Here is a 13,323-nt window from a genome sequence, read left to right as displayed (position 1 = left end):
TAAATACGTTGGAGACGTATTAAAGTTATTAATGACATGACAAGTACACATGCATTACATCTGTGACAAGTAGACCGTTAAACTTACTGACACCTACTGCCATTACTTCACTTCCAGAGCGCTTCTATACTTGCCTCTCTAGGTATTAACTTCATGGCAAACAGAGTAATGCTTTAAGCATGATTACATAATGTAGACAAAATAAGACCAAGCAATATGATCTAATCTCGTCGTTTTACCCTTGGTAGCAACAATACAAAAATGTGCCTTGCTACCCCTTCTATCATAAGGTGAGGACACCGCAAGATTGAACCTACTAAAGATAAATCAATCTAGTTGGCCAAACTAAATAGATAGATCGTAGAGAAATACAAAACCATAATAATCACACGTAAATAAAGTTCTGAAATAACTCAATTATTTTCAATGAACAATCTGATCATAAACCCACAATTCATCGGATCACAACAAACGCATCGCAAAAAATTACATCGAATTGATCTTCGAAGAGAACATTGTATTGAATATAAGAGAGAGAGAGAGAGAGAGAGAGAGAGAGAGAGAGAGTCATCTAGCTACTACTATGGACCCGTAGGTTCTATGGGGAACTATTTGTGCACCATCAGAGAGGCAGCAAGGTTGATGTAAAGACGCTTCATGATTGATGTCCTCTTCGACAGAGTATCGGAAAAGTTCTTCAGATGGGATCGTGGAAGAACTCTTTCATGCATAGGACAAATTTTTCATTTAATGGTTTAACAATTAAACTCTTCCATGCTTAGGACAATTTTTTTATTTAAGTGTTTTACACTGGTCTGTGCGCTTGGCGTTGATTCTTTCTAAGATCATAAACTCCTATCTCTTTTTTTAAATACCTTGCCATATCATATTTTTTGTCTATGTGACATGCTTAGCACCGATACAACATGAAGCACTGGGAAGGGCCTAAACCTGGACGAAGGGAGCACTTTGCCCTATATACATAGTCCAATATATTGTATATGCATAACACTAGTATATAAGTGGTGGTAACATAGACTAGTGTTATATCCATAATTTTTTTAATATGGTTATATGCATAATTAATCTAACTTTAACACTAATCTAACTTACTAACAATAATCGATGTTTCTTTCTAGTGGTCTTATCCATGTCTTTGTGCACCTCAGCATCTCCTCCACCAATAGCAAACCCCCCGGCCCTACGGCTCCATATTTTGTCCCGCCTTATCCACATCCCGAAACCACCACCAGCTCCTCCGCTTCCATCGTTCTTCCACCAACGCCTAGCTTCATCGGAACCGTACCCTCATCCCCTCCCCACCGCATGGCCGCGGCGCTCGCCTCCTCCCGCTGCTGCCGCCGCCCTTCGCTTCTTACCACTGATCGCCGCCGAAGCTCCGTCGCCCGGTGTGCGCTCTCCGGCGGGGTTAGGATCTTACAACTCATTACGGTCGTACTAGTAGTAGTCGCTGGAAGATAGCTCCTGGTAGAAATTCGGCTTCTTGATGATGCATGCCAATGTGGCTCAGTATTGCTGCATTTCTAAATCCAGTTGTGCCCGGGTATTTATTGATGCGATGGGAATGTTTTTAATTATGTGGTGAATGTAAATCTTGGGTGGGTGGGTATTTACAAACTATGCAATTTAGCCTGAAAGTGAAAGATGGTACTGAATGTTGGTGCACAAACACGACCAATGTTACTGTTTTCTGGATGACAAAAAGTTGAATATTACTTCAAAATGAATGCTAGAAGAAATCATGTGTAAATTTAGTTCATGTTGCTGTTGAATTAGGGATGTATGTATATGCACTAAATATAGTTTGAGAAAATGGGGATTTTCGCAAAACATGAGTCTGGGGGCACGAGGGGTAGCAATTCATCTTTTTCTGGACATCAATATCTTCTGGTCTTGCTTGACATTAATTTGAAGTTCAGGTGAAAATGGAATAACTGTAACCAAATGATAATTTTGTGCAATTCATGAAAATGGTTCGAGCATTGAGTTGGAAGGATCGAGTCCGGAATGATGATATACGAGATAGAGTTGGGGTAGCACCAATTGAGGAGAAGCTTGTCCAACATCGTTTGAGATGGTTTGGGCATATTCAGCGCAGGCCTCCAGAAGCTCCAGTGCATAGCGGACGGCTAAAGCGTGCGGAGAATGTCAAGAGAGGGCGGGGTCGACCGATTTTGACATGGGAGGAGTCCGTTAAGAGAGACCTGAAGGATTGGAGTATCGACAAAGAGCTAGCTATGGACAGGGGTGCGTGGAAGCTTGCTATCCATGTGCCAGAGCCATGAGTTGGTTGCGAGATCTTATGGGTTTCACCTCTAGCCTACCCCAACTTGCTTGGGACTAAAGGCTTTGTTGTTGTTGGTTCGAGCATTGAGTTCTTCGTTAGGATTGGAACGTGTAGAATTGTTTTTTTTCCAAAGTATCTCCTTTGGTCATTAGATTTCTCCGTTTCTGCCGTTGGATATTTGCGCAGATGATTAGATATTGTAGCACATATGGAACCATCCAGTAATGCTGTAGTAATACAGTTTACATATAAAAGGGCAGCCCGGTGCATGCAGCTCCCGCTTGGGCAGGGTCTGGAGAAGGGTCCGACCACTTGCAGTTTACATATATGGCCCTTAATTTTCTTTTCCTGGATATATTTTGAATAATGCATGCTTTGGAAGGCACAACTTATGTTGAGAATATGTATTGTCTGTATATATTAACTTGTATACTTTGTTTTATGATTTTGCTGTTTTAATTGTCCTTTTTGAGATTAGTTATTGCAACTGACTATAGGTTTATACTATGAGCTGCTCTTCTCTAATTTTTATTTCCTTCAATCTCTGCAGAAAGGAAACTCATTTAGCTGGAAAGAATGTGCAATTTCTGTAGCATTGTCTGTTGGATTAATTAGTGTCCCACCAACATTTGGATGGTCGGCCCATGCATATCCTCTCGAACCTGTAATTCCTGATATTTCAGTTCTTATTTCTGGACCTCCCATTAAAGATCCAGGTGCTTTGTTGAGATATGCTTTGCCCATAGATAATAAAGCTATTCGTGAAGTTCAAAAACCGCTAGAGGATATTACCGATAGTCTCAAAGTTTCTGGTGTTAGAGCGTTGGATTCAGTTGAAAGAGTAAGTCATTCTTTCAAGATACCTGGTAGCAAAGATCTATATTTCTTTAAAGAAGTAGAAAGCAGCTATATGCTGTCTCAGGTTTCTTCAATCTACTTTATGCATATGGATCCTAGGATTTTTTTTTTTAATTTTTCTTCAAATTGTAGAATGTGAGGCAGGCCTCAAGAGCGCTGACTAATGGGAGGAGTTTAATACTTTCGGGTCTTGCTGAATCAAAGAGAGCAAACGGAGAAAAAACATTGGATAAATTAGCTGTTGGACTTGAAGAGCTTCAACGAATTATTGAGGATAGAAACAGGAATGCGGTAGCTCCAAAGCAGAAAGAGCTTCTCAATTATGTTGGAACGTGAGTAAAATTATTGCCTTAAATTTTAAATTAGATCCACTTCCCTTATTTTAGTCAGTTTTAATAACCAACTTTCGGGGGTCAGATTTGGTACTCTAGTTTTCTTTTTGGAAAATTATGGTGTCCATCTATAATATTCGCATTTCCTTGAAAACAAGGTAATTGTGACATATGATACCTTTGTAGCATTAGAGAACTGAATTGTATCTACCAGTAAAAAACTACTGAGAACTCTTATGAAAGAGCTCTTCTCATTTATACCCTGCCATTGACTCTGCAGCTGAGATCTTCCTGGGACATTGCATTTCTGCAGTGTAGAAGAAGATATGGTCGATGGCTTCCCCTATGAAGTACCAGAAGAATACAACAACATGCCTCTTCTTAAAGGAAGAGCTACTGTGGATATGACGGTTAAGATTAAAGATAATCCAAACGTAGAAGATTGTGTATTTCGGATAGTTCTGGATGGATATAATGCTCCTGTGACTTCTGGGAACTTCGTAGATCTGGTGGAACGGAAGTTCTATGATGGCATGGAAATCCAAAGAGGTAACCAATGTCTCAGGTGCATTCGATAATTATAATATACTTAGTCTGCAGTAGCACTATCCACCATTTGGTATTTTTGTACAGTTTATTATGCATAATAATTGATGCTTTCAGAGCAATTAGCACAGTTTAAGATGTCTACTGTTTAGTGCTCAGAATCACTACTGAACATGCAAGTGTGTCTAAGCAGTTAAAAAGTTTACTGATACAGCGTGGGTGTTGATTCTCTTGCAGCTGATGGTTTTGTTGTTCAGACGGGAGATCCCGAGGGACCAGCCGAGGGTTTTATTGATCCCGGTACTGGCAAGAGTCGTACCATACCTCTTGAGATAATGGTTGATGGTGACAAGGCGCCTATATATGGCGAAACACTTGAGGTATGTAACCAGCACTTAACTTTTTTATTTATTTCACGGCTGCTGGGAATTCTGGCTGCTGTGGATTGAATGTTCTTAGAGTTTGTATGGCCATGCATTTCAGGAACTTGGTCTTTACAAGGCTCAAACAAAGCTTCCTTTTAATGCATTTGGAACGATGGCAATGGCTAGAGAAGTAAGGCTCACCTAGACTCTTCAATTTTGACATATCAAGGATATGCCAAAATAATTATTACCTCTTTCCAGAAATATAAAGTGCACATGCTTCCCCAAATTTATAGTTGATCACGAATTTGTTTAGCAATACGTGATAGAAAATTGATACTCCCTCCAACTCATAATATAAGATGTTAATACTCCCTCCATGCCGTAATATAACATCTTATATTATGGGACGGAGGGAGTATAATTGAATTTTTATTATAGAGCACTTTCCAATGTTACCGACCTTGCATCTAACATCCATCTATAGTTGGATTATTGTTCAGAGTTAAAGCTTCCGTAACCTGTACGTCTTATATTTCTGGATGGAGTGAGTACCATTTTCTTAGTTGTACCCAAGTTTTTTCTTCTTCTTGATAACATTATTTTGGACGGGCTAGAAGAACTGGTTTCTGGAAAATATCAGTGTTTTACTTCCCGAAAAATTCAGACAAAATTTGAAATCGTTTTGTTTTGGGTCAAAATATAAGTTTGTAGCCCTGACCTATAGCTGCGCGTGTCCCAACAGTTAGTACAATTCATTTATTCCTCGAAATAAGTAACAGGTTCGAGTTCTCTTTGGTGCACAACCGTGAAAAGCTCACATATATAATGGAGTGGACGGAATTCGACCGCGCCACCAAACACACCTACTTGAACACCTGTTACCACTGCGCCAAGGTCTGCTCTACATTGTTATAAGCATGCACATCTTATTTGACCCTGTTTTTACATTCAAATTCAAGTTTATCCGTATTTGTTTGAACGGTAGTACTGTTTTCTTAGGAGGCAGTGGAAACACAGACCGGGAAAAAAATCCCTGGTTCTAACACAAGGCTTCTTCATATCTTGACAGGAATTTGATGACAACTCCGCTTCTAGTCAAGTCTTCTGGCTCTTGAAAGAAAGTGAGCTGACGCCAAGCAATTCCAATATATTGGATGGGCGGTATTCGGTGTTTGGATATGTAACCGAAAATGAGGATTTCTTGGCTGATCTCAAGGTTGGGGACGTTATTGAATCAATCCAGGTTGTCTCAGGCCTAGACAATCTTGTCAACCCGAGCTACAAGATTTTAGGGTAGCATGTTTCTGTATATAAGAGTTCTTTGACAGGCAATTGTTCTACGGTATTAAAACCGATGTCATGCGCTGCAACTTCTAACCTTGTACAATTGTTTTGTTTCCCTTTTTATGCTTATGGTTTGGCATTCTGTGGAATTCAACAGATAATAGAAAGATCAAAGTTATTTACCACGTCTCCTGCCAGTAGGTCTGTTTTTGCTGTGTAGAGCCTCAAGTTAAATTAGGTTTGCAAGAAATTCAGAAGACAAGACTGAAATTGTAATCAGTTTCCTAGATAAACTATGCGGCATCCCATTTGTATGGCCTCAACAGCATTTTGCGGAGATTTCTGCAATTTTCTTGGGGATTGTGTTAATGATGTGTTTTGTCTATGCCATGATGTGCTACGTTTCGCAAACTGAGTATCGTTTTTTTTACGGGAACTGAGTATCGCTTAGATGACTAGGCTCTTTGTGGTGGAACGTGTCCATATCGGTTCAAGTCCTACGCTTGGTCCAGATAGTCATATTTTTTCTGAATTTAACCTAGTCTTTTTGGCAGTATTTTTTGAGTGATAGGATGTTCGTGTCAACTACGAGACATCTATGTCGACTTTGTGGTTCCTAAAATTTACCGGCTTAGTTTCTCGGTGATACTTATAGGGCTTGGGTGTGCGTTCATAGAGGTGAGTGTGTGTATGTGTATGTTAGTGTTTACATTTTAATATCTATATCTATACCTAATCTCTCCCTAATAATAAAGCACGGATTGACTTTGTCGCGTTCACCGTCACAATACGTTTCTTTATGTGAATTTACGCTTTCAGTTTTTTTCTTCAACACGTCTATTTATTTTCTATATACAAGGTGATACTAATCTATCTATTCTGTTAATTGTTCGTTTCGATCATATGTAGCGACAACTGCCAAACAGAAGTTGCATCGTATACGAATAGGAAACTAATCCCGTGTTGTAAGGAGGACAAGACGTAAGTTAATCTCTCCTCTCTCACCGATCCAGCACCCCGGCCTCCCCTCCCATCTCCCCTGATCTAGCACTTCGTTTTGGTTCAAAGCAACCCACGCGGTTGGGCGCCTGGTATGTCGCGGTCGAGGTCGGATCGGCGGCCTGCCGGGACGCAGCAGCGGCAAAGTCCGGCAAGGTTCCGCTGGATTGGGCTGTGGCCGACGTGCTCGAGGTTGAGTGGACGGCAAAGCCCGCGCCAGGGCCAGCTACGCGTGGTGGCGCGGCAACGGAGGCCTACAGTGGCGTGGCAAGGGCGTGCGCGTGAGGCGGCCGACGGAGGTTGACGGCGCTGGGAGAGGAGGAGGTCGTCCGACTTACCCGGCCAGCGGTTGCGCCCACAGCCGCATCGCTGGTCTCTTCCTCCCACAAATAGCGAGGCTGCCTACTCTGTTTTCTTATATGTACATGACTACTCCACTAGCATCATCGACGAGCACGCCCACAACCACGACGACGAACTGCTCTGTTGGCCACGAGCGGCACCAAGATGTGGACTCCCAGCTCAGGCGACTGGCATGGATGCGTGGGTCACGCGATTGCCATTTAGGACGCACGGCTCCAAGCATGGACACATGGCTCCGGCGAGGTCCCTGCTGTGCAGCGGCACCGCTGGCTGACGATCTTTTTCTAATCTCTGAATGTCACCGCACATGGTTGTATTTGCAGTAGCGGCGCCGCCGGTCGCCGGCCATCGACCTCTTTTTTTTTTACTTTTATAAATGTCAACAAAAAAAGGAAAAATTTAATCTCATCGATTTCCTCACATCGCAACGTGAGAACAGAAGGAAAATAGCGTCGCTGAATCGAACAGGAGGAAATAGCGTAGCCGAATTAACCAAAAAAATCCATGGCCAAGGCAGGTGGGACAGAGTACTGCACGACGTAGAGTCTGCCGTCGACGTAGAGTCTGCCGTCGCCATGCCGTGGTTGCCGCAGGAAAGAGGAGTACTCCATGACGCCATGTGGTCGCCGGGGACCCTGGCGACGTTGGCCCACGCTAGACGATGACAAGGCCGAGCGCCGAGTATAGGAAGAGATGATCCTTGGTCAGAACTCGGGACACGACATGTAATCGTTGTCCGTTAGAGGACTCAACCAGCGATGTCGGGCTCAACGGAGATCGGGGTGAGAAAGAGAGGCTCCAGCAACGGCGAGGGCTTGCAATGGTGGCCGTGCACCATGCTGGGTGATTGATCGTTGACGAGTTTGGCTTCTTTTCCAGTGCATAGGTTGGGCCGCTGGGGGAGTCGTGGGGTGTGGTGCTCCTGCGCTAAGTCTGCAAAACTGGTGAGATCCTACGGTACATCTACGAGCGTCCCTTCGTCTTTCTGGACCCGAGCGGGCTGTGTCTAGGGCGAAGACATTGCTCGAGAGGTACACAACGGTGCCGCAGCTTCTATTGCACTTCACGTTACTCCACCATGCATATTGGTTTTGAGACGCCTAGCTAAGTCTGCTTGGTAAGTTGGCATTTGCCTTTGTTCTTTAGCTCTTTTCTCCATCCTTTTTCAGTGTTCTCTGATGTCTCTAGCGGCTCGAGCTAAGAATCCGGAAGGAGCAACACCAATGTTTCTTTCAGCTGTTTCAATTGCAAGAACAGCGCGTTCATGTCAATTTAATTTTACTTGCTGATTCCCACTGTGCCGTTATATTATTTGAGCATCCAAGTTTTGCAGAAAAGAAATGCGAAGAGGACAGTGAAGATGGGACCTTAATCCTAGCACACTTAATTGAAGCAAAATAAAAATCTCGCTCCACAAGAGTATATGGCCTTTTGGCATCACCAGATCAAACGAGGTGCTGATGGCAAGCGTAAAATATTTTCATCTAGCATCTGAAGTCTGCGTACAATATTTCCATCTAGCATCTAAAGTCTGAACATTAGTATTTTCATCAGCCTTGAAACAAACATTACCATTAACCGTGACTACTGAATCTCTCACTAAGAAAGGAGCTAAAGAATTAATATTCTCCAAACAAGTGCACATATATTAATTTAAGATCCTTATGCCATGCTCCTCATCTCACTTTCTTACATTTACACTCTGTAACACATGAAGAGGTGGACGGCCTGTAGCTTTAGACTATTTCAGGCACATTAAGAAAATAACTAATAAATGTCTAATTTGCTTCCATACAAAGCTATGTATATTTTGGTACTACAATTTTAATGGATATGAAAAACACCGTGTGCAACGCTAGGTCAAGGCAAGACACATCAATGTAGTCATCAGTCTAGCTCATTATGTGTACATCAACGCAGTTCGCTCAGCAAAATAATATTTTGTTGTGGTGCCTTGAGTCGTGATGAGATCAATCATGTTTTTGTTTTTGAAATGGCTTTTTAAAAGCAATAATTCAATATCGTGCCCGGGCTCCTCTGCACCCGTTGAACAGTAAAATTCAAAAATAGCAATAAAATTAAAAAAATCTGAAATCCTTTTTGCATGCAAGATACTTGAGTGGGCCAAGTGCGTGAAAACATTCGTGGGTAAATGATATTTGTGGAGCTTGCGCCAAAAAAAAAAACAAATTCGGCTACAAACAGTGCATATTTTCAAAGTTTCTCACAGGACCGTAATTTATCTTTTTTGCCACGAGCTCCTTGAATGTCCAAACTTCACTAAATTTGAAATGGATATCACACATTCGATCATCTTGCACGGCAAAAAAATTCAGATTTTTTTAAAATTTCTTGCTATTTTAAATTGTATTACTGTCACACCCGAGAGCATTTAGACCTGGATGCAGGATAGCCACATTCTTTTGAAAGTCCCTTATCTCATCATGACATATGTTTCATACATAGTTTATAAAATGACATTTAAAAGTCCTCATCACATCCTCACATATGTTTCGGGCTCTTTTTAGGTGTACCACGTCTGCATAGTCTGATTGTTTTTCTTCCGTTGCAACGCACAGACATATTTACTTTTATGTTGACTCCGTGGGTTCACGTCACAATACGTTTCTTCCCGTGAATTTACGCTTTCAGTTTTCTTTCTTCAACATGTCTATATTTATTTTCTATATCCAAGGTGGTACCAATCTATCTATATATCCGTTTTTTGTCCTATATATGTTGCCCACTTGAAGTCTTTTCGTTCGCAAGCACTCCCGGTCTCCCCGCTCGTGTTTGTTTCCTACACGAGACACCAATCTCCACAACCTTGGTTGCCGCCTCTAACCCTCCAATAAATACTGGCTCATGAAAGAGAAGGCAAAAGGTGGATCCGGCGGTAGAGACGGACTAGCAGATGGAGTCATCAGACGAGAGGAGGCATACGATGAGGCAAATTCCACAGGGTGCTTCGTCCCTCCTGCCGACCGTGAGCGAAAAGGATGGAAGAGGAGGGCTAGGCGGCAAACCTTCGAAACTAGTTGAGAAGCGAGTCCTAGAGCCCCGTGGCGCTTTCTGGCAACGCTCGAGATCGTCCGTCGCCTACGCGCCCGCCTAATCTATCGAGGGAATTAGCAGTTCCCGATTGGAGAGGAGGAAGAAGGGAACACGAGGACGAGACGACCGAGACGTCCGTTGTCTAGCAGCAGACGGTGGGTTTGACGAGGACAGTGGTTGTGCTGGTGTGCCGCGTGCGTCCGGTAACTGTGTCCGGCAAGCGTGACGTGCGATGCGCGCTCATGTGCACCACTCGGGCGGCAAAGCATGCTGGCCGCCTGCATGCGTCTCCGTGGTCATGTGCGTGGCATGTGTCCAGCGTATGGGGCTTGGTGTGCGTAATTATCTGATCGTCTGCTCTCTACACAAGCCACGGTCCTTCGGCATAAAAAACAACATGCATCAGGAAGGAAGCATCCCTGTGTTTTTTTGTTCGCTTCAGTGCTCTGGTACACATCTCTAATTGTGTGGTTGCATAGTAGGAGACGAGGGGTGGGCTGTGACTTGAACATATGATTTGATCATCTTGATGTCATTTGTGAACTAAATTTGCTATATTTCTTTGAGTTAAAAGAAGCACGGAGTAGATATAGATAATAAACATAGGAAGTATCATGAGGAAGAATTCAGAGTCATAGCTTCAGTTCAGGGTATCGAGCATAAATTTTACAAATTCTTTTTTTCATGGAATATATTTACAGATTCAATTCAAACCTAGAAAGCATAAAACATGTTAATATGAATTCCTCCAAGAAAAGATAAGTGTCTATAATTTTTTCTGATAAAATACGTTTTGATACGAGTTCCACACAAAAAATATTTCTTAACTAAAAAATATGAGCAGATTATGCTTGCTGCATTATTATTTTTGAATAGATGCTTACTGCAACTATTGCACTCGAGCTTGCTGCTACTATTACTTCAGATTTGTTGATATTGCTATTTATTTCATGTTCTACTTTTAAATTTTAGAATGTACCAATAGTCATCTAAAGAATGAATTAACAATAAGGTTACGCTCTTCAGTCAAATCAATTTACTAGGAATCATACCCATGCAGGGCCTGATCAACGATCCATCCATTGTCTTATGGCATAGTTGCTCGACCTGGCCCATTCATAGGAACCGTTGTTTTTTTCCTGTTGCAACGCACGGGCATTTGTGCTAGTAATAATAAAAAGGCTATTGCTTCTTTTGGTTCACCGTCAGCATTTTTACATAATAGCCCTATATCTTTTACTAATGAACCCGCACTTCATGGACACACGGAATCGAGCCATACAAGTTTCGTATGTCGGCCTCGGGATCGAGCAGCTCCTGTTTCGTAAGTCGGCCTCCAGCCACTATATTTCTGTTATGGGCCGCTAAAATAAGTGTGGATCAAAATTTATTTATGGGCCACTAAGAACCTTTCCTCTTGTATGAAAAAAGAACTGCGAGCGTTCAACGGCTAATTAAATAGTACCACCCAAAATTTTACACTAAATTCCATCAATTTAAATATGTTTGCAAGTTGCATGAGATATCAGCAAGCTTCCTCACGAACTAATAAACAAAAGGAAAAAGAGGAAACATACATACAGTCATGCTGATTGGCTCCAATAAAATGGATTTGTGGGCAGGTATGCTTGATTGGCCGGAATTGCGGGAAACATAGGAAAATAGAGGTGCATGCATCCAGATTGTGGGAAATAGAGGGACAAAGAGATGAATGCACTGGCCGGCTCTAATTAAATGGGCTATTAATTATTTTCTCACTCTATAGGCAGCTTTTCTCATGTCGTGATGCCTTAATGCTGAATTATGCGCTTGCATGGAAGGCTTGTCATTTGCTCTCTAGAGGAGTGATCTACCAATTAAAATTGAGATGGATTCTATTGTAGCAGTCAAGTTGGCTCTGTCTAAGGAGGTGGACAGGTCGATCTATTCTTCGCTCGTTAAGGAAATTAGATATCTTGTGTCTCTCCGTGATTCTTTTATTACTCATGTAAATCATACTCAAAATAAGGTTAATGATAGTTTAGTTAAGTTTGTTTTAGAAGGCAGAACTATGACTTGGATAGGTTCGGGGCCCTCTAGTTGATGTGGAGTTAGCCGTGGTCGATTGTATGAACCTTATGATTTGAGTAATACAAGTATTTCACCCACAAAAAAATAAATAAATGGGCAAGGTAATTAAGAGGGATTGTGTGTGTGTGTGTGGGGGGGGGGGGATACCGAGTCTGATTGGCTAATACCATTGGCTGTATAATTAAGATGACCTGCAATATGCAATAAGATTGAGATTTCTGATTCCCAATATGCGATCCTATCCGAGAGGAACTCGAAGGTCCCACCAAGGATAGAGCCGCATATTGAAGACGCTTTTGCAAGGTGGATATCCACTACTGCAGGATGCTGCTAATGCAACACTACGATTAGAGACCTTTTGACGAAACTATGTGTGATGCATTAATCACAAACGATGATGTAAAAAAAGCATAAAAAAGATGCAAAACGTTTGCGATGAATGATACATCAAACACAGTTCAGATTTTAGTTGCGTGTGTGATGAGGGGCATACGGTTGATCTGTACGAACTGTTTGCGATGAGACAAAACAACAGAAACAGGCAGCCAGATCAAGGTATGTGCGATATACGGCATACAGTTCACTCCGATGAACCGGTTGCGATGATTGAGGTGAACACAAATGATTCGGCATAACAAGATGTGTGTGATACCCGGCAAAGAGGTCGGTAATAAGAATTGTGTGCGATCAATATAGACAACCCATACGGTCTTTTTTGTGAATTGTGTGCTCGTCAGGGCACACAGTTCAACAAACCAACCTGTGAGTGATAATGTAGAATATCTCAATTGAATACATATTACTAACCGTCTGCGATGAGATTGACAGGATAAATAGAGATATATACAGTCTGCTTAATTTAGTCCTTCTTCTTCTTCTTCTTGTTGTTGTTGGATGGCCCCGCGACATTGTCTTGGCAAGGATGCTTCTTACCGCTGACCGTTGGCTTTTCATCGCCGCCGCCATCGTCATCGTCGTTGCTGTCGTCGTCGTCCTCCTCCTTGTTCGACCATTCCTCCTCCTCATCATCATTGTCCTCTTCTTCGTCCTCCGACGGCTCCTCGTCCGTCTGGTTGTCGTCTGACAACTCCGGAGGCGGCATCCCTTCCATGAACCGGATATAATTGAGGTCTGGGCTCGA

The 13,323-nt window shown here is 42.3% G+C and overlaps 1 protein-coding gene across 3 annotated transcripts; it reads left to right on the top strand.

Moving 5' to 3' along the window:
- Positions 1 to 1,170: 1,170 nt before the first annotated feature.
- On the top strand, positions 1,171 to 5,881 carry LOC123154477 (peptidyl-prolyl cis-trans isomerase, chloroplastic). Of its 3 annotated transcripts, none has more exons than XR_006476862.1 (8): positions 1,171 to 1,428; positions 2,859 to 3,149; positions 3,299 to 3,498; positions 3,812 to 4,047; positions 4,282 to 4,424; positions 4,528 to 4,599; positions 5,192 to 5,306; positions 5,482 to 5,697. XR_006476862.1 is itself a non-coding variant. In XM_044573203.1 (8 exons), the coding sequence occupies exons 1-8, from the start codon at positions 1,327 to 1,329 to the stop codon at positions 5,707 to 5,709; spliced, it is 1,353 nt and encodes a 450-aa protein (XP_044429138.1). In that variant the 5' UTR covers positions 1,171 to 1,326; the 3' UTR covers positions 5,710 to 5,881. The 3 variants fall into 3 exon arrangements, 2 of the variants coding, with proteins under 2 accessions (XP_044429138.1, XP_044429139.1); XM_044573203.1 differs by having other exon boundaries at positions 5,226 to 5,306; positions 5,482 to 5,881; XM_044573204.1 differs by lacking the exon at positions 5,192 to 5,306 and having other exon boundaries at positions 5,482 to 5,881.
- The last annotated feature ends 7,442 nt before the right edge of the window (positions 5,882 to 13,323 follow it).

This window comes from Triticum aestivum, chromosome 7A, assembly GCF_018294505.1.
Source record: "Triticum aestivum cultivar Chinese Spring chromosome 7A, IWGSC CS RefSeq v2.1, whole genome shotgun sequence".
NCBI lineage: Eukaryota > Viridiplantae > Streptophyta > Magnoliopsida > Poales > Poaceae > Triticum > Triticum aestivum.
This window is presented reverse-complemented; position numbering and strand designations above follow the sequence as displayed.